Source organism: Vespa mandarinia, chromosome 1, assembly GCF_050613455.1.
Source record: "Vespa mandarinia isolate Hongniang chromosome 1, ASM5061345v1, whole genome shotgun sequence".
In the NCBI taxonomy this organism is placed as follows: domain Eukaryota; kingdom Metazoa; phylum Arthropoda; class Insecta; order Hymenoptera; family Vespidae; genus Vespa; species Vespa mandarinia.
The window spans coordinates 13,795,001-13,816,590 of NC_140810.1; the positions used below are offsets into that span (position 1 = coordinate 13,795,001).

The 21,590-nt window shown below is 35.7% G+C and overlaps 1 protein-coding gene across 13 annotated transcripts in view; it reads left to right on the forward strand.

Moving 5' to 3' along the window:
* Positions 1-21,590, forward strand: part of LOC118447746 (ubiquitin carboxyl-terminal hydrolase 48) — a 76,523-nt gene that overhangs the window by 11,919 nt on the left and 43,014 nt on the right. For 12 of the 13 annotated variants that reach the window (XM_085657976.1, XM_085657966.1, XM_085657958.1 and 9 more), the window contains 4 exons: positions 7,574-7,681; positions 9,883-9,989; positions 19,643-19,773; positions 20,816-20,935. In XM_085657976.1, coding sequence (XP_085514102.1) covers positions 7,574-7,681; positions 9,883-9,989; positions 19,643-19,773; positions 20,816-20,935 — 466 coding nt within the window. The remainder of the gene's footprint in view (positions 1-7,573; positions 7,682-9,882; positions 9,990-19,642; positions 19,774-20,815; positions 20,936-21,590) is intronic. The other variant, XM_085657988.1, reaches the window with a different exon arrangement.

Here is a 21,590-nt window from a genome sequence, read left to right on the forward strand (position 1 = left end):
GGTAGGAAGGTGGCGGTTGCGCGGGGGTGAAGGCAAAAAATCTTGTGGAGCAAAAACTATCATCAGTGCTCGGCAAAGCGAGCTGAACGCTCGGTTCTGCTCGTCTCTCTCTCTCTCTCCCTCTCTCTCTCTCTCTCTCTCTCTCTCTCTCCCTCTCTCTCTCTCTCTCGTGCGTTGGCGCGCGCGCACACACACCCTCCTATTTCCCTTCCTCTCGTATCCTTCATCATCTTCTCTTGTACGTTCTCTCTTGCTTCCGGCCTTGGAATTTTCTTCAAAAGGATTGAACCGAAAAGAAGAATGTCTTTCCATCCATAGTGTCGTTTCAATCGCGAGTCGAGTCAACGGAAAGAGTAAAATGATAATCTATGTTCAAAACGCATGAATAGATACATACATGCATATATATATATATATATATATATATATATATATATATATACATGCACGCACACACGTATATCTCGAGCATTAAATTATAATAATCATATGAGAGAATGGTAATTAATGTTATAATAAACATGATAATAATCGTATAGAAATGATTATTGATATTCTAATAAAAATTAGCATAATCATATAAAAAATGATAATTAACATTATAATAATAATTATAATGTTATAACAATGATAATAAATGTTGTAATAAAAATTGTAATGATCGGATAATAATGATAATTAATATTATATTAAGTATTAGAATAATCATAAAGATTTTCACGATATAATATTTAGATAACAAAATAATAGATATCGAAATATTTTATATAAAATTAAATAACATTTCAAATATTATTATTGTCAGCATCTAAATCTTTATTTTATGAAAATAATTATATGCCAATCTAGTACGTATCTAAATAATATTATCGAACGGTTCTATCTTGTGTTTCTTTTGAGATTAGTTTCGTTTTTAAACGACCAAGTCATCGTACAAAAGAGAAAATCTTATAAAGAAGATCTTATTATTAAAAATTCATAAAAGATCGTAAGAGAGAAAACGTACAATTTCCGTAGAGTATAGGTACAATCCCAATGTAAATAGATGGAAGCGATCAAGCATGGCGGACGGTTTTGCTTTTTCGTAGCGTATCGCAGTGGTCACGCCTGGTCACAGCAGGTAAGCTAACTCTAATGTAAGTCGGGACTCCTTCTTCGATCAAGAACGCTTCGTCGATTTCCGCGAAATCGAGGAGACGAAAGGGGGAAAAAATGGTCGACGAGATGAAAGAGAAGAGCGGTGAGAGGAGGGAAGGCTATCTCGTGGGCGCAACGACAAAATCGTAACGTGTTTCTTACTGCATTTTGTTTGGGATACTAAGCGAGGTTGAGTTTATTCGAACTTTCGATTATTCGGAACGTGTTCTATCCATTTTTTCGAGAGTATCGTAGCTGACACACACACACACACACACACACACGAATACATGAACACATTCGAGTTTGTTTTTTTACATACAAAAAATGATTGAAGAATTATATTAATGTTAAGCGTAGTTTAATATAAATATATAATGCGAAATATATGAAATAATTTAATTTTTCTTTTTATATTTATATTATTTCTATTTATTTAATAGCTAATAGCTGAATAGATTGATGTAGGTTTGACATAAAATATTTTTTTTAATATTAAAAATATTATTCCTAGTTTAATATTTTTTCAATAGGTAATTTAACACAGTATAGTATCTTTGTTATGATTACAAGTGTATATGTAGTATAATACTTTTCTTCATGTAAAGCGCTATACACATTGAGTTTACGTATAAATAACAAAGATATATATATATAATATTTTTTTGTCATGACCGGCATAATACTAAATGCATATATATATATTTATATATACATATATACGTGTGTGTGTCCTAGTAAAACTAAAATCTAATATTGAAATAAACAATGAAATTTACTATATTTTTTTATCTCCAGTAATTTGTGAAAGATTAGATGCGTATATCACGATTAATGATGCTAAATTAGTATGACGATCAACCAGTTTAACGAGGGTATCGTTGCAAGAAACATCGATTTGACGTCGATAATCGTCATTCTATTGTCGCTGACGATCGCGATGTAACGCAACGATAGTTTGCTCTTTTGACCTATTGAACGATGAGAAGAGTGTGCCTAAGTTCCTCTATTTTATATACCATCTCCAAGTAAACAACAAGATCGACTGAAAGTTTTTTCTTCAAAGATACAAGAAAAAGGAAATCGATCGACGATACTTTCGTGCGATTATGGTATGCGGTTATCCGACAAGTTCGTAGCGGAAAGACACGCTCGATTTTCATTGTTCTTCTTTTTAGAGTTTGTTCTTATCTAAAGAACAATTCTAATCGTATCTTCGAGAATGAAAATAACATAAATTCAGTTGTCGAACTGCATTTTAGAACAGCGTTTCTCGATTTATATAGCTTGTGACTCATTATGAAATGATACTTGCTAGATTACATCAAAACGAGAAAAGTGATTGATTTCTAAGATGTTTTTATTATAAAGTTTTCGTCAAATATTCTTTACGAGTTAATGAGGATATCGCGGTAATAGCCGTATCTTTAAAGTAATTACTCTTAATTATCATTAAAGTGAATGAATCCAGCCAAATAAGTTCTTAAAAATTTGATATTATAAACGTTTGATATTACAAACCAATGTATTGAAACCGCACGGTCAAAAGATTAAGAAATGTTATTTTAGAATGTATAGAAATTGTGATAGTAAAAGATTATCTTAATAAAGTTTAGAGATATGGCTTGTTTGTATTTTTTATTATGGATAATATTGCACAGAAAGAAACCAAATTGAATTTTCATATAGTATAAATCAAGCAGTCATAGGAAAAGAGATATCAATGAAATTTAGAAAAATTATTTTTTTTTTTTATTGCTAATAAAATATTATTTTATTTTGTTAATTTTTTTTTTGATATGTCTAACAATAAATATATATATGTAATATGAAACTCATAGTATTACTTATATCAGTATATAGTAACCAAATGTAGTAACTATAGTAAATAAAACATATACTCAACAAATATTAATGTTTGAATATGTTATACAATTAATCTTATGAAAAAAAAAAAATAAAGGGAGATTTCAAAAATATAAATGTATGAATTTATGCTTCGAAAGTTATATGATGTTATAAGTTAGTTAAACAATTGACAATATTTTGATAATTTAAAAACATATTCAATCGATGATAATTAAATATCCCATGTAATTAATGATTTAGAAATTAAAAAAAAAAAAAAAAAAAAGAAAAAAAAATAATAATGAATCAATCAATCAATTCTATTAGAAACGAGATGGTTAAAGAGATAGTTAACTTTATAGAAATATTATTTTATGGAGTTTCTTAGCAAGATTATCCGCATTCCGTGTCCCTTTGGAGAAAAGTTAGAAAGATAGGAAATAACGACGAACGTTTCTCTTCTCTTTATCTTTTTCTTTTATTTTCTTTATCCTCTTTTTCTTTTTTCTTCTTTTCCCTTCGTTCTATGAGAAAGAAGGAAAGAAGAGAAGAAGTAGAAAAAGAAGAAGGGGAGGAGAAAGAGGAAGAAGAGGTGGTCATCGTTGCTTCTCCTCACCGTTAACTTGAGGAATGTAGGTTGACCCCGGACGACTCCAGCGATTATTGCTTTCCTGTAACCGTAGCGAGCTTAAAGAAGCTCTCGTTACAAGTTACGAGCGAGGTTCCTCGTAACGGCTCGTTCACGAAGAAGATCCACCACGAACATTTCTTTCTAAATAGCCGTGAACTTTACACTCACTCATCGATAATATCGTACGTGAGTTTTAGGGTTACTTGAGAGAGAGAGAGAGAGAGAGAGAGAGAGAGAGAGAGAGAGAGAGAGAGAGAGAGAGAGAGCGAGAGAAAGAGAGAGAGAGAGAGAGAGAGCGAGAGAAAGAGAGAGAGAGAGAGAGAGAGAGAGCGAGAGAAAGAGGGGGTGTTATAAATAATATGAAATCATATGATCGATATTTAATCATAATTTATTGTGACAATAAATATTTTTTTAATATCAATGATTAATTATTAATAAAGTTTAATATTTTAATACAAATGTTTCATTTGTATTAAACTATTAATTATTAATATTTTACTTTATAATATGCGAATGATTTTTATAACATGCGAAGTTTATGCGAGTTCGATGATATAAAATAAAATTTTGGAAGATTTAAGGATATTTGTGTAGTTAAATTTTTGTTAACTTGCATCATTTTAATCTGCAATAATATTGTTGATTAAATTTTTTTCTTTTTTATTTTTGATATTTGTATGTTAGACAACATTTCTAAACATTTTTACTGTCTAACAATAATGTTCTAAAAATTGTGTAGTATTTTTTCTTAGCATGTTATAATTTACAAAATTTCTTTGATGAGTTGCCTGGCAAATATTCTATAATATTCTTAAAGCGTTAAAATTAATTAACTTTTTAATTATTAATATATATTAATACACGAATTGTTTGTTATTCATTAGGAAGATCATAAGATTTAGAAATTGAAAGAGTTTAGTAAATTATCGAGTTCTAAATCATGAAAAATTTAGAATAATTTATTTATTAAATTAACATTTTATTATTAATATATCATATTGTCTCTTAATATGCAAATGATATGGTACTCATTCATCGGTTCATAAAACTTCGAAGTTGGAAGAGATTCGAGGACGTTTAGTCAAATACCGATGGGAAGAGCGTTAAATCAGGGAAAACGTAGGGACACTCGCCTTCCCCGTTCCTGCCTGTCGGAAGACAAATGTCATTGGGAGAGGATCGTGTGTTGGAGAAGGAGGTCCTTTTCGGAGGCTTTCGCCATAGATGCATGTTCTCTTATGGCGGTAAATCAAGGCCGGTGATATTAAAAGGCCGCTTATACGCGAAAACATAAGATTTATTTCTAGGAGAAAGGAAAGGATAGGAGGAGGATAGAAAAAGGATAGAAAACGATATCACAGAGCTTCTGGCACGTGGATGCTTTCGAATCAGAGAGAGAGATAGAGAGAGAGAGAGAGAGAGAGAGAGAGAGAGAGAGAGAGAGAGAGAAAGCGAGAAGTATGTTCGTTGAGGGTGTTGGTGAGTGCGAAAGAGAAGGGTGAGACGACGTACAACTCACCCCTACGTTGTTCGAATAATCGTGCAGCTCTCCTCGAAAGCGGTTTGTACGAGCTAATATCGGACCACCGCAGCGTCGCATAAGCGTCGGGGAAAAGAATTCGTATCGTTGATCTCTTCGATCTCTCTTTCTCCTTCTTCTATCTCCTTTGTGGCTATTTGTCTGATCGAATAATAAATATAACTGATTATACGTATAAAGAAAAAGATTAATGACAATAAAATAATAATTTCTTATTATGTATACACATATATCATATAAAATAATAAAAAGTTATATAAGATAATATTTAACATTATATTATAATAAAAAAAAAATATATATATATACATGTATGTATGTATGTGTATGTATATATATAGGGAGTTTTGTCGTAATGATTAGAAAAATAGTGTGACGATATTTACTATGATCATTAGTATTTCTTAGAAATAAAAGGGGAGTGGAATATTAGGGCACGTTCGAGTTAAACGAGTTTTATTCGTAAAAGATCTCGTTCTACGGTAAATTCTGTGCATAAAACAGGATATCGTTCTCGATAGATGGCAATAAAATTGAAACCACAACGAACAGGTTAGTTTTTCTTAAGTCATTGAGATATCAAGGTCCGATTCGTTTCGAAATTATCGACGTACGTATTTTACGAGAATATCGATTCTCTATATTATTGCGGTCTCAATGACGGCTTTGCATTTTCCTTGCTTAACATTACTGATCAATCGGAAATAATAGTGAACGAGATTCGAAGGTTGTTCTCGATCGTTTTTTCCCCCGTCTTTTTTTTTCTCTTTTTACTTTTTATTTTTTAAACTTGCATTCTAAGCTTGTCAGGATCGAGAAGTCGACAAGTTTTCTTAACTTAGATTTTATCGAAGAAGCTTTTGTCTCGAAGCTTTATTATATCTACGATCGAACTTTCACAGGGATTCTATAACCAACTCACTATCACCAACATTATACAGTATTCGAAACGGAAACGGAATTCTCTCTTTTCCACTTCCATTTTCGTGATCTCCAGGGAGCAATAATCGTTGTGGCGCGGAAAAATTCCGCGACAGAAGTTAAACAAAGCCTCGAACGAGAGATAGAGAAATAAAAAAAAAGGAAGAGTCCGGTTGTGTCCGGCTGAGTTTAGTATAGTGGAGGAGAGAGAAAGAGAAAGAGAGAGAGAGGGAAAGAGAGAAGGTTAGAGTAGAATATATGTGGAAAGAGAGAAGCACCGACAGAGAGAGCTTGTCCCGAGTCGGATCGTAATAAGGGTAACTACCCTCCTACCGTGCTCTCTCTTTCCTCTCTCTCTTTCTGTGTTCTCGCCTGTTTGAACAAGGCTCATAATTAATACGCATATTCGCTTCTCGAAAATGCGCTCGAGGGTTCGCCGGGACATTTTTAAACGTTTCAGATATTTGCACCTCATCCTCTTTCGTTTCGATCTCTCGTTGCTTGTATATCATAGTCTATATTACTATCTCTCTTTCTCTTTTCTCTCTCTCTCTCTCTCTATCTCTTTCTATCGCCTCTTTCTGATCTAAAAAATTTTTTTTCCTTTCTATTATATTTTTTTAATCGGAAAAAAATCAACATCCTATAGGATGATTCTCTCTCTCTCTCTCTCTCTCTCTTTCTCTCTCTTTCTATCTTTCTCTCTCTTTCTATCTTTCTCTCTCTTTCTTTCTCTTTCTCTCTCTTTCTTGATCGGCAGGTCGTACCTGGCTCGTTTGGCCAGAGATATCCGTCTTTAAGAGCATTATCCGGATAGTCGTCTGCTAGGGGATCGGCAAAAACCGTCCGCCCCCTCATGGTATGTGAAAAATGATGCACAACCCCAATCCCCAAACATCTCCACCACCACCATCACCACCACCACCTCCATCACTACTACCACCTTTCTCCCTCGAAAGTCCCGACGGAAGCCGTCGCTGTCGCCGTCGCCGTCGCCGTCGCCGTCACACACTGACGTCTACGTTCTCTCGACTCGCCTCTTTTCTTAGTCCTCTTTCTAGTTCACAAACCAGAAGAAGATTGTGTCAAGCAAAGAACTTGCAAAGATCTATCCCGAACAGATCTGATCCTTTACATTTTTTTCTTGAATATAATAATCTATTTTTTTCTTTTTTTTTTCTTTTTTTTTTCGTTATGTTCTCTCCCGGTCAAGTTTTTTCTTTTTTTTTTGTATTTTAATGAATGATACAAATAATCGAAATTTCTTAGGGAATATAGTTACTTCTTCGATTGTTTATATTTAGGCGGATGAGTTTTAATATTACGTTTGTTGAATTAATTACGTTTTTTTTTTCTTTTTTTTCTTTTTTTTTTCAAGTATCTTTCATAACAGATAAACATTCATATAACGAACACACTATATCTATTCTCGTTTAACAAAGACCTATCTATTTTTTTATTTCCTGACAATCTTTCCTTTTGAATTTTTCCAGATACGCTGAAAGTTACTCGAGGACTCCGCCATCGTCTATCCAAAATGCCGTTCTATTGTGCGAGCCGCATAAAGGACTATTGTATCGGGCTTCCATCAATAACGAACTGTAAGTATCGCTCAAGGAACGATATTCTTTTTTTTTTTTCTTTTTATTTATTTATTAATTTTTTTTTTATTTCTTACGAATAAATCTTTCGATTGAAATACATATTTAATTTGATCGGATTTTTATTTAATTTTTTATATAAATATTTTTATACATACATATATGTACATATATTTAGAATTTGAAGAAAAAGAAAGAGAAAAATTAGCTTAAAGAGTACCGTGAAAGAGTAATTGATTGTTAAGGACACATTGAATAATTTGTAAATATAATAATAAGAAAATATTCGTCGAAGTGGAACAAAAAAAGAAGGAGAAGAAAAAGAAGAATAATAATATTATGAAGTGAAAATGCGTGATCTCTTGACATGACTTTCCGTCCCTCCACGACGTTTTCAGCATCCGGACGAACCGCCTTTCTTAGTTCCGTGTACCATCGTACTACGTTTGCTTCGAGCTGGTGTAACGTGATGGATACGCGAAAGTGTCACCCACACGCCCCCGAGGCCAACGCGCCATCATCCAGTGCGTCCCCTCTGACCATTATGCTAAACCATTGTCCACTATCTGCCTAAGATAGCCGACGGCTTAAGTCATCCTTTTCCTTCTTTCTTCCTCTTTGCCTTTTCTCGAGACCGTTAAAAAATCATTTTCCCCTCCTCTCTCTTCCTCCCTCTTCCATTACCCCCTCTCTCTTTCTCTTTCTCTCTCTCTCTCTCTCTCTCTCTCTCTCTCTCTCTCTCTCTCTCTCTCTCTCTCTCTCTCTCTCTTTCCCTCTCCGTATCTTGTTTTCGAACTCTTTGGGGTCTGACAATGTGATATTTTTGAAAATCTGTTTGTGACGTATGTGACCCTAATTTTACTGCAGTATATTAATCTAAAATTTTTTGAACTTGTCTTTTTCTACTCTTTCATCGTTCCTCTTTTCTTTTTAATATCTTTTTGATACAAGATGAAGATTAGAAAATCGCACAAAAAATATGGAATGGTAGGAGAATGAAAATAAGATCAGAAAAATAAAATTGTTCTTTTCGCATTTCCACTTACTTTGACCACGATGGAAATATTTGGACGATAAGAGCATATTGATAGAAAATTTCGGGAGTATTGTCACGATCGAGGAGGCGTGGAAAACATTAAAAGATTCAAGAACGGCAAAGGGAGTCATTGATTGCAGCATTAAACATTTCCTTTTTTTTTTCTTTTTCTTTTCACCATAAGCCTTCCATTCCCCCCGTTCATTCGTTCCCATTCTCCTCCCCTCCTCTCTCTCTCTCTCTCTCTTTCTCTTTCTCTTTCTCTCGTCCTCTTTCTCCGTACAGCGACTATTATTCGGGCGTTAGGCAAATACACAGGAGAGACGACAAGCTCGTCCACGCGTTTTTGTCCTCTGAAAATTCAAATGAGGCAGCGCAGCATATTGCGCTGAATCGAAATTAATGTCACGCAACTAATTATCGCTCGTGAGAGTCATCCTCGTTTCTCCCTCTCTCTCCCTCTCCCTCCCCCTCTCTCTCTTTCTCTCGCTCGCTCTTTCTCTCTCTTCTCCTCTTAACCAACGTTCGAGTAACTTTCTTGACATTTGGAGAATTATGATACACTTAGATCGTTATTTTCGTAGACATAAATACCTCAAATTACACTATGTTCACGATCAAACAGACGAATTTTGTATTTCCACGAATTCTCATATAATTGAAGAAAGCGAATTCCGAAATGGTGGCGAAGCGATTGTGTATACCTTAGACTTGTTTACAGAGAATATTATTGATCTCTCGGCATTCTGAAATTCCTAGGCGATGCGAGCCTCAGAAACCGCGCCAGGATCGGCTGCACAATTGTAGGGCAAAAAGCGCGGAGCTGCGGACCCGCAAGAAATTTCTAATTTGCGGTATAATTAAGGGAGACGACGCAAAAACCATCACGGATTCAGCCTCGCTCTTTGGAAATCGCGAATTCTACCTTGCCGAGTCTGCCTTCGTTGAGTCGTTGCACTTTACCTTCGATCCTCGTTGTTTTCACTTTAATCGACGATCTGATCTTTCTTATTTGCGTTTTACCCTTTTCTTTTTTCCTTTTTCATTGTCTTTTATTTGCTTGCATTTTTCTTACAAGAATTTTCTTTTTCATTCATCTATAATTTTTACTTAAACGTTAATTATCGTACCTATTAATTAATTTATTGGACAACTTGTGTTTCAGATACAGTGTGGTTACTACCGAGGAATGGTCGAAATTAACGCAATTTTACGAGGCCGATCACGTTATTAAGATTAAAAAGATCGGTTCGGATTTTAAGACACAGCCAGGTGAGTAAAAAAGTTTGAACAAAATATACGTCGATTGTTACTTTGAAAGAAACTTTGAGAATGTTTCTCGATCGATTGATAGTGAGAGAGAAAGAGAGAGGGGGGGAATGGGGTGGAAGAGATAGGGAGAAGGGAAAGAAGGAATTTTAAGAGAGTCGCCACCCCATTTAAATCTCTTTCTCTCCTCATCGTGTCATTATTGGTCGGTTGCTTTTGCAAGTGGCGCTTTTTCTGTCGGTTAATTTTCAGGATACTTCTTAATTATAATGAAAGACACTCTCTAGGATCTGTTAGGGAAGTCGAAGGGAGAAGGGAGATTTATGTAAATCAACTGCTAATGTCTTTTGGCATTATTCCTTGGCTTAAGCTTTGGGAGTGAATGAAAGTGAGAGAGAAAGAAGAGGACTCAGTTAGAAGGAAACCGTTTATAGCTACTCGCGCTTATACTCGTACGTTTCCTGCACACCGTGCTTGTCCGAGAGGGAATATGGGGTGACAGAAAGAAGAGAGAGAAAGAAAGAGAGAGAGGGAGAGAGAGAGGGAGAGAGAGGGAGAACATTGGTAACGATCCGACGAGGGACGATCGTTTACATAATGACCCCCGTCGAATTGTACGAAAATGAATTGCCGATAAGATCGAACGGTCCTGTAGTGAAATAAAGAGAGATATATAGATAGATAGATATATAGATGGATAGAGATAGAGAGAGAGGGGGGAGAGAGAGAGAGAGTCGTTAATCGAGCGATCGGTCCTTGCCTTCAATCCATTTTGCCGCTTAATTGATACATCGGCACGTTATCAGAATGGAATACTTTTTTTTTGTGTCAGGATTAGAAGGCAATTTTCTCGTCTCTGTAATTATAGGCGACAATGGAGGGGAAAAAAACAAGTAGAAAGAACAAAAGGAATGTTGAGAATAGGAAAGATTAGGACTTTTTAAATTCTAACATGACAAGCATGACTTGTCATGGGTTAATCTCTAATGTCAAAATATACAGTGACGAGTTAAGCTCGTCATGAGATATTTCTGATAGTAAAATAATATCCATATGGACATTGAATTAAATCATACGTCGATGAGTTAAAAAAAAAAAAAAAGAAACAAAGAGAAATCAAAACGAAAGAAATTAAAAAGAAAAGAAAAAAATAAATAATAAAATAAGCGTTAAAGTTGTAAAAAATTAATTTCTTGACATCAAATTCGTCGAGTTTTACTCGCTTTATATTTATTAATAAAAATACTGAACAAATAAATAAAAGGTGATAATTCTTTTCGACGAGTCACGTTATTATATACACATACACACACACACACGGACGCGTGCGTGCGCGAAAAATAACCTAAATTAATATACCAAGAAATTGAAAGAAGATAATAGGGACAAAGTAGGTAAGAAGAATGAAAAGAAAAAGGAAAAGAAAAGAAAAAGAAAGGAAAAAAAAAACGAAACGAGTGTTAAAAGTTGTAAAGATTAAAAAACGAATAAAAACAAACGAAAAAAGTAAATATAACGAAAGGCAAAAAAGAAAGAAGAAAAAGGATACGTGGGTTAAGTGAGAGAAGAGAAAAAAAGAGGGGTAGGGTAGGCACAGAGTGGCGTGCGATGTACTTTGTCGTCCGTCTGGCAGGCAAATTGGCTTTAGGAAGGAGAAGGAGAGGTGAAAGAGTAAAAGGATGAGGAGATGGAAGAGAAGGACATCCCTGTGGTTTCACGAAGTAGCTACTCGGTTTGGGTTGGCGGCACAACACGAAGATCTCTAAACATCCCATTGTCTTGTCCGTCTATCGTTCGTGGACTACCCTCTCTTACGGGTTTCCTTTTTTTCATCGACATTTGTCAAGGCACGTTTTTGAACAGTTCCTTGCCGTCCGGCAGGCAGGCAGGCAAGCCAGGCAGGCAGGCAGGCAGGCAGGCAAGCCAAACAGTCAGGCAGGCAAGCCAGGCAGGCAGGCAGGCAGGCAGGCAAGTCAGGCAGGCAGGTACCGCCCGCCGTTCTTGACGGCCGACAACAATTTGAATTGCAAACGTGAACGGAACCACCATGCAGAAGCGTTGTTTCGCGTGGCCAGTTCTTTGATTTCGTCAGCTTATCTCGAAACCTTTTTCGACAACTCGATCGAGTTAGTGAATGGAGAATGGAGATGTCTTGTTAGAATTAAAACTTTCATTTCTCCTTCTTTTTTCCTTTTCGTTCGTAAGAATTTCCATCTCTTTACGCTGCTACGAAAATTTCCTGGACCTTGTCCTTTAAATTACTCTCTTTACCTCTTGTTCTCTCTCTCTCTCTCTCTTTATCTCTTTATTTCTCTTTCTCTCTTTCAACGTGTTAGACGAAGAACGACGAGTCCAGAACAAACAGACAATTTAGCTTATTTTAAGGGTACGGTTCGTGCTCTCGAATTTGGTGGGTGAAAGCGGTAGAACGAGTAGAGAGAAAGAAAGAGAGAGAGAGAGAGAGAGAGAGATAGAGAAAAGGGAGGAGGTACGTGGAAGGAGGACAAAAAATCGGTGGTTGCTTTCGGTGACTGATACGGCCCTGACTAACGAGCTTCGGCCGGACGATCGTTCCACTCTTAAAGCCTTGGAGGGTGGTCGTTTCTCTCCATCTCTTTCTTTCTCTTACTCTCTCTCTCTCTCTCTCTCTCTCTCTTTCTCTTTCTCTTTCTCTCTCCTCCATCTCTTCTCTTTCTTTTCTCCCTCTTTCCTGGCGTCTTTCTCGTACACGAGGGCACATTAGGCACCGTCCAACCTCGTATCAATCACCCGACAGTCTGCGGTGCCCTCGTCTAAGCAGCAGCTCAGCAGCTCCTGCCAACTCGTCGAGCACGGAAGGAGAACCGGAGGTGACGCGATTGAATACCACCCTAACCGATGTTGTTGGCCGGTCTTTCTATCTCTCTCTCTCTCTCTCTCTCTCATTCGCTATCTTGATGACGATGCCGTCGGAATAGTACCAAGGCAGAAAGAAATGTTTCTCATAGGAGAACACACTCGGTTAATGGTCTAGTGGCAAAAGACGATCGACGACTTAACGAGGAACGTTGATCCGGAACGTATAGTATGCCATGAGTTCTTTTGAAATAGAACCGTGACAGGATATTACGATTATCAGCATCTAACATTTGCTCTTAGGGAACAATATGCATGTTCGAAGCATATAACATTTCTTTTTAACGCATTATTTTATTATTATCATATCAATTTTTTTTTGTTCTCTTTTCTTTTTCTTCTTCGTTTGTCGATAATCATACTTATAACTTAAAGTATAACTTTCGATCATAAAATAAATACGATCATTTAATCTCTACGAGTTTAATCTCTAGTTTAATCTCTAAAAAAAACAAATATATATATATCTTCGCTAATGTACGGTTTATATATTTTTTCTTTTTATTTTTTTTTTTTTATTTTTTTATTTTATTCATTTGGTATAGTTGATCACGCCAAATGGCGTCACGTTCATCACAGCAATGTAAACAATTTCGTCAATTGGCATTATTTGTAGTGATTGTGTTAATGGTATATCGATTGCTTATCTTTCAAGAATATATTATATGTAATTTTAAAGGAAGAGAAAAGGAAAGAAAAAATATTTATATTTAAATTTACATTGTTAACGATTAATTCTCGAATGCTTAAGCACTCGAGACAGGTTGGAACGCGTTTACGAAATGTTTTCCTCGAAGTCACTCTTTATATGCAATTAAAAGCGATTCTGAAAACTTTGCGCCGTTGCGTACGGTGTTTCGATTCTCCGAACGACGCTCGTAAATATCGCTTAGGCGCCAGGCTGTGCTACAAATCAGGCGTGTCCGTAGCTACGGTACTGTGTCTGTATCGCAAAACCAGGAGAACCAACGGACACACAGAGAGATAGAAACTACGGAAGAGAAAAAGATATAGAGATATAACTAGAGCTGGAGATAGAGATAGAGATAGAGATAGATAGAGGTGGTCGGTCTCGAATTAATATTCGGACGGCGATTTAGATTTAGAACACGAATTTGCTGATTAGTTTCCTACAAGGGAGAATGTGGTCGCTTCAGTTGCACTCCTTCACTTGGACGTTAAGCTGTAATGGTGATGGTGGTGGTGGTGGTGGTGGTGGTGGTGGTACTAGTGGCGGTGGTAGTGATAGTGGTGGTGGGAGATGGGAGGAGGGGGAAAGGGAATACGTTTTCGAGTCGAGATTTAGATTCCTGAGAGAGGGTTGGGGTCTTAGCAGGGGTCAAACGCTTCAGGAGAGACATTTGTTAGTTCTCTCTCCCTTTTCTGCGACAAGTGCGCCGGACACGTCTTAATATATGCATCCTATGTAGCAATGAACACGCCTTTATACAAATTGTGTTCGTAGTTTCCTTCTATAATATACCATCGTTATTTTCTTCTAATATATTCTGATTGATATTGATAACTTAAAATGGATTTTGAAAAGTTATAGCGAATCATCGATATCAGGAAATCGTGAATATAAATGCTTTTTTTTTTTTTTTTTTTTTTTTTACGTTTTCCAAGAAATACCTTTTCTGTACATAGGTGATTAAAACGCGATAGGAGAAATAAAAGTACATATATTGTTTTCCTTTCTCATAGGGCGAAAAAGTAATTTCGAGTAGGTAATCGCAAGAGAAAGGAAGAAAATCGAGCAGGAGATATTTCGTTGGGTCGAATTAGCAGCGTCGAGTCCTAAACGTGGCACACGAACGCTCCCCTCCCTCATCCAACCTTCTTCTTGGTCCTTCTCATCTCTTATCCTGCAGGAGATCCCCACTTGTCCGTGCTCAACGAGGGATCCTTTTCCTCCAGGATTAAATGGAGCGCCTAGATGACCGATGCTCGGTCCTGCGGACTCTCGAGTGTGGAATAAGGGGGGGTTTGGAAAACAAGATAAAACAAGGATAAAGCTCGCTTAGGCTCTATCTACTCTCTTTTCGTCGGCTTTCCTCAAAGTGTCACGTGCCTGCGTAAAAATAAAAGATTCTTTGACGGTACTCATTGGTTCGTAGCGAGAGGATACACATTTTATTTATTTATTCTCTCCTTTCGCTCTCTGAAAAATTAGATTTTCTTCCTTCTTTTTTTTTTTTCTTTTTTTTATTCGCTTTAACAATTTGTTTCTTAAAAATATTACACACATATTAACAATTCGGACAAATTATTCTAGTGAAAATTGAAAAATTTTGTAGTAAAAAAGAAAGAAAAAAGGAATTAAAATAGAAAACGCTTGCAGGATGTTACAATAAGAAATATCACGATTGACATTTAAAAGTTCAAAGCAATGGGCATAACCAGTTTAATTAGAAATTACATAGATCGATCGAGTGTCTCGTTGCGTTCTTCGCATCGAAAGTTGGTTTTCTGAGTTTGTTTTTCCTTTTTTTTTTTTTTTTTTTTTTCGTTTTTCTCTGTCCCTCTCCCTCCCTTAACCCCGTCATCTTGGAAGGTGTTTTCTGCAGATTCCGTTTGCAGATTCAAGAGGAGCGACATGCGTAATACCGCATTAAGCTCCGATTACACGTGTATACGTAAGGTTCCGACTTCATTGTCATCTAAGAGGATTACCTTTCGACTTTGTTGTGGCACTCGAAGACGTTCGTTAGCGAAATCATTATTACCACACGGTGATCTCTCCTTCCTTTCTTCGACGAAAACGCGAAGCTTACGGTATCCTTAAGTAACTTCTGAGTTTCTCTGTTAAACGAACCAAAGTCGTTTTTACTTCAACCCTTCTTCCTCTTTTTTCCAATCTTTTTTCTTTTTTTTTTTATCTTATCTACGATTAGGAAAAATAATTTAAATGAATTAAGTCGATATTTGCGGAAATGGATATTATTTAAAATTCTTATCTAACGTATTTGTGAAAACGTCTTTATTTTATCATTAATATTCTTATTAATGATATTAATGATAATAATGAATGATAAATAATTTCGTAAGATAAACGATATATATATATATATATATATATTTATATATTTTTATTTATATATTTTGATTAGTATTTATAAGAAAATATTGGTACGTAATATAATTTGCCAGTATAAATAATTAAGTTTTTAGGATTTGAGTCTATGATTTATTCTAAACACCGACTAATTATTTAATATACTTATAAATTTTTATATTTACAAATATTTTGATTGAAATACTGACTGTTTTTGTATTAATCGATGTAATACTGACTACATATATTAAATATTGATTATTTATTTTATATACTAATTAAAATTTTGTTTAAAATACTGGCTTAATAAATAGCTCCACATTATAAAATCACGTTTACTATTTTTTTTTTTTTTTGAAAAGAAATGATATAAGAATTCAGATAAGTATTTACAGGGAAAAAGCATCAATCTTTTATTCACGTGTTCGTTCCAGAGTTATGAACGAAAGTCATACGGTCCTTTTAATATAATATCACCTGCCAGTCATGTCCTTTTCTTTTCTTAATGTGCATTCGATTATGATAGAGAAGGGATTGCAGAATTTTCGTAGATTAGATTAATCGTAGTTGAATGATCATGATTTCTCTCATAGTTCTTTTTTTTTTTTTCTTTTTTTTAAAGAAAAACAATTTCCAAAAATAATGAATTCGTCTTTGATTTGTGATTTTTCAAAGAGAAACGAAAAAAAAAAAGAAATTGCCACTTCATTACAATTTAATTCAATTTTATAGCAGCCGCACGTGCATGCTTAGCGTTTGTAATCTCTTAATAATTTTTGTTACACCATATGGATACGAATTTTGAAAATAGATCCAAACAGTTAACTGGTTAAGGGATCGGTTTGTTAATAGTCAGTACTTTTTTAAGATAATATATTATTGTTTGAAGATAATAATAATAAAAAAAAAAAAAAAAAAAAAAAAAAAAAAAAAAAAAAAAAAAAGAAAAGAAAAAAAAACAGAAAAAAAAACATGTGTTTATCCATGGAATACGATGTTCGAAGAATTTCAAGTGGCACGCGCGTCATTACTTTTACGACTTTCTCAATTTCTAAGCATCGGCCTTTCTTTTTCTTTTTCCTTCCCTTTTTTTTTTCTTCTTCTTTCTTCAGCATCACATTAATCACCTCGCCGGATGACGCGACAGACCCCTTCGGATCGCGTTTCGTGCTCCGAGGCGTTCGCCAACGACCATTCTTGCTTTTCGTCTAACCGTGACGATCGTTCGTTTTTTTTTCTCTCTCTTTCGCCAATTTTTACCGTCCACGATGCGCTGCTGCTTCTCTTTTCGTTCCTACCCTAATATAACTCCGGTCTTTCACGCTTCCGTGCCAGAGTAATTCCCAATATGGGATCTTGGCTTCTTAACTTTTATAGTAGCCGAGTGTCCTCTTGATTTGTCGAATATAATCAGTCTAGGTTTATATGAAAATTGTGGACATAGATTTGTTTCCTTCTCTTTTTTCTTTTTTTTTTTCCCTCATTACTTTTGTCACGTTTTTAATTCTAGTACATACCTATTTGAATTTAAGTTAGAGTCTTCGATCTATTTTTCAATTTTTCATGGATACTCGATTCTCTTATTTCTCTCTCTCTCTTTTTTTATATTTTATTTATTTTTTTTTTTTTTTATAGAATAAATTTCTAAATAGTTAAGTAGTTTAATCTCTCTATAATCCAATTTCTTTTTTCGTGTTTACCAATAAAATTCTACAATGCTCCTAAGAAAAAAAAAATTAGTATAGACATCTAACATAAGTATGTTATGTTAATGTTACATGGCGTCATAGCGAGTATTCATTTCAAATTGTATGATTTTATCATATTTTTAATCTCGAGATATTATCTTACTCTTTATTAAGGTTTCGTATACATTTTTCTCAGAAGGATATTCTATCGACAAGAACTTCTCCCCAATCGTCCTATTCCTCCTCTTATCCTTCTTCTTCTTCTTCTTCTTCTTCTAAACTAGATTCGTTCAAATCGAAATCGGATCGAAGTTGTAGCAAAAGTTTGGTCGTTCACTGTTAAGCTTCGATTCCATTCGGCACGAGCCAGGATTCTCGTTGAGCGGCTTTTCCTTGAGCGAGAGGATAAAATCCTTAGGAATCGACCCTTCCTCGAACCCGCGAAACTTCTCCGTTCGATCTCCAGCCAAGTTTTTGCTTCGTTTCGACTACCGTTTATGGTTTGACTACTCTCCGATGGCACTTTAGGGAAATACATGGTTGCTTAGAACGAGCAACCGGTGGACTCTCCATTGTGTATCGTTCGTCAATAAACCTCAGTCTAGAGGTTCGTCTAGTTTGAACTGACTCTTTGGAGATCGTTTATGGTCTCTCGGTATATCGTAAAGTCGAATGTGGACTGATGATGTCTTTCAACGATAAAGATAAATACCTAAATAGGTTTCACTAAATATCTTCAATATTAACCTCTTCGTTGTCGTACGTCGTTAATGTCAACTTGACATCCTTTTACAGCGAGTCCTAATGTCAAGTTAATTATACGAATTGTAAAAATACTTCGTATAAATATGTCTTGTTGTTCTTCTGTTAATTAAATTGATAAAATATAATTAAATAACTTAGAAATTACTCAACGAAAATGGTCAATCAGCGATCGTTACGAATCGAATGAAATGAAAAAAAAAAAAAAACGGCGAGAATAACTCGAATCGCAAATGAGATTAAATAAAATAGATTAACAGAAATAAGACATGTTAAAATCCATCGATTTTCATTGATCGAAATCTGTATTACGAAACTGACACGTGTTTTTTGCGATGATAATCCTCATAGGTAGTTCTCGGTGTCATGGCACGTTTCACGGTCCTTTCGATATCGGTGCTCACGTCGGTAATTAGAAGGCTATGGGGGTGGACGGACATTCGAATTCATTTGGGGTCGACTCGCAGGGTGACTACCAACCAACGTTGGTACGGTATTCCTATAGCCGAACCTCTTTCCTTCCTTCCTTCCTTCCTTCCTTCCTTCCTTCCTTCCTTCCTTCCTTCCTTCCTTCCTACCCCCTTCCTTCTTCCCTTTCTCTAACAACCCTTGGAAAACTGTCTGAACATGACGTAACGCTCCTGAGAGGCGACGGCCTCCAAGCCGATGCTTTTTGCGCTGTCCGGCGAGCAACAATGGCTGCTTCTTATGGTGCCCTGGTCACCGTATATTATTAATTACTGTATTAATCTCGGCCGCCGCAAGCAATCTATTATACATGGGATAAGAGCTACCATCTCGCCATCAGCGCTTTCCACCCACACTTATACATGTGGACGCACGAATTAACGTTGCTCTTCGACTTTATAACTTTCTCCTCTCTCTCTCTCTCTCTCTCACTCTCTTTCTCTTACACTCTCTCTCTCTCATCCTCTTTCTCTTACACTCTCTCTCTCTCGTTCTCTTTCTCTCTCTTTTTCTTTTTCTTTTTCATTCTCGAGGATCATCGATCGAATCTAAGCAGCAGTATCAGTATTAGCAACGTCAGAGGGCAAAGAGTTCTTTCTCTCTCTCTCTCTCTCTCTCTTTCTCTCTCTCTTTCTCTCTCTCTCTCTTTCTCTCTCTTTCTCGGGTCAACAAATTATAAATTACAAATTTGAAGGGATCACCTTGATGAAATTTCAAGATACAATTTAATCGTAAGGATAACAAACTTTTATAACTTCTTTTTTTTTTTTTGTTTTGTTTTGTTGTAGACTCTTGTGCGTCTTGCATGTTAGCGAGGGTGGAACAGGAAAGATTGGAGAGTCTCAAGTACGACAAGGCTGTTATATATATAAAATGTGTCGACGACAGCGACGATTCCAAGGCGGAGCTGACAACAGAGGTAATTTACAACGTTTTTCATTATTTCAGGTCGATGCATTCCTTGGCATTTGATTAACAAAATAAAAGAAAGAAAAAAAGAAAATAAGAAAGAAATAAGAGAAAATAAATTAAAGAACAAATCTTAGAAAGCAGGATGAAATATTGACATTGAAAATATGATAAAAATTATATAATATTAAAATGAACCCTCTCGTAATTATTTATAACTATATCAACGTTCCCTTAGTTATTTCAACTAACACAGCTATGTTGAACATTTATGCGTTTTTCACGTTCTATTTCATTTTATCAGCACAATATCTTTCGTTTCGCTTATTCGAATACGCTTTCTCCCTCACTTCCCTCCCACTTTCTCTCTCTCTCTCTCTCTCTCTCTCTCTCTCTCAATATTTCTCATTCGTAGTTCTCGAAGATGAACGACGAGGAATATTGTTAATGGCCCTACGTGCCGAGTCACTGCAGAGAGTATTTTTGGAACCGGTTGCACCTTTGGTTTGATGTTGCTCGATAAGACAATTTTTTTGGTGATCTAATTTTTCTTATAGTGATGATAATAATAATAATAATAATAATAATAATAATAATAATAATAATAATAATAATAATAATAATAATAATAATAATAATAACAACAATAATAATAATAGTAATAATAATAATAGTAATAATAATAATAATAATAATAATAATAACAATAATAATCGTTATTACATTTGACCGACTTAAGAAGGCAATCAGCTTGCTTCTGTCCCTTACGTTTTTTTTTTTTTATTATTTTCGTCTCCCTTCATTTTCATTTCTCTAAGTAAAAGTATTCTCCAATGTAACGAAAAAAAGAAAAAAAAAAGAAAAAAAAAAATAGAAAGAAAGAAAAAGAATGCAAAATAAACAAGAAAATATCGACGGGTACTTTAATCTCCAAGAACAATTCTTTTTTTCGCTTTTTTCGTTTTCTTTTCTTTTTTCCTTTCTTTTTTTTCCCCCTTTTTTTACGATAGAATAGAGAACCATTAATTATAGTGTTCGAACGCGTGCCGCAGGTAGCCGCCAAGAGACCGAAGATGGACAGTTCGAGACCATCGAGGACAAGAAGAAAAGTTAAAGGATCCCACGAATTGAAGGTGTCGTCTGAGATAACGTTGAAGGAACTTAAAGTTATGGTAAGTATTCTTACTCCTCCTTTCTTTATATCTTTCTTTCTTTCTTTCTTTTTTTTTTTTCTTTTTTTAAAAATCATTCGATCAGCAAAGGAAAAAAGAAAAAAGGAAAAAGAAAAAAGAAAAAAGAATTGAACTCGTCTCGCGATTCGTTCGTATCGAGACGGCGGACTTTGGCAGGCAGCCACCCCTGAAGGAGAAACAGTGGGCAGTGGAGTCCAAGGTAGCTCGTTTGCTCGTTCTCCATTCCCTTCCCCTCCCCCACCCCACCCCTCAGTTCCGCTCGTCCGCCCGTTCGTCCTGACCGTCCTGCCCGCCACTGTGCCACCCCCTCCTTCCCTCTTCCAAGCATCCCTATATCCCTTGGTCTTCCTTCTTCGGGCCGGCGCATCGCATCGCCGGACGAAAGTAGTAAAGCGTAGTTATGGCTGGTTAGCATATGCCTGGGCCCTGGCAGTGTGCTTAAACTATTAAGCGTATTTATATTGCGAGGGCTGGGGCCATCTCCCTTTCTTGGCTTGGGCAACCGGCAAAAAGCCGAAAGAGCATAAACCTCGCGCTAATAACAGGCCTCCGACTTATCCACTCCACTTCACTCCACTTCGCTCCACTCAGACTTCCATCTAAGTCTCTCCTTTTCTCTCCTTTTCTCTCTCTC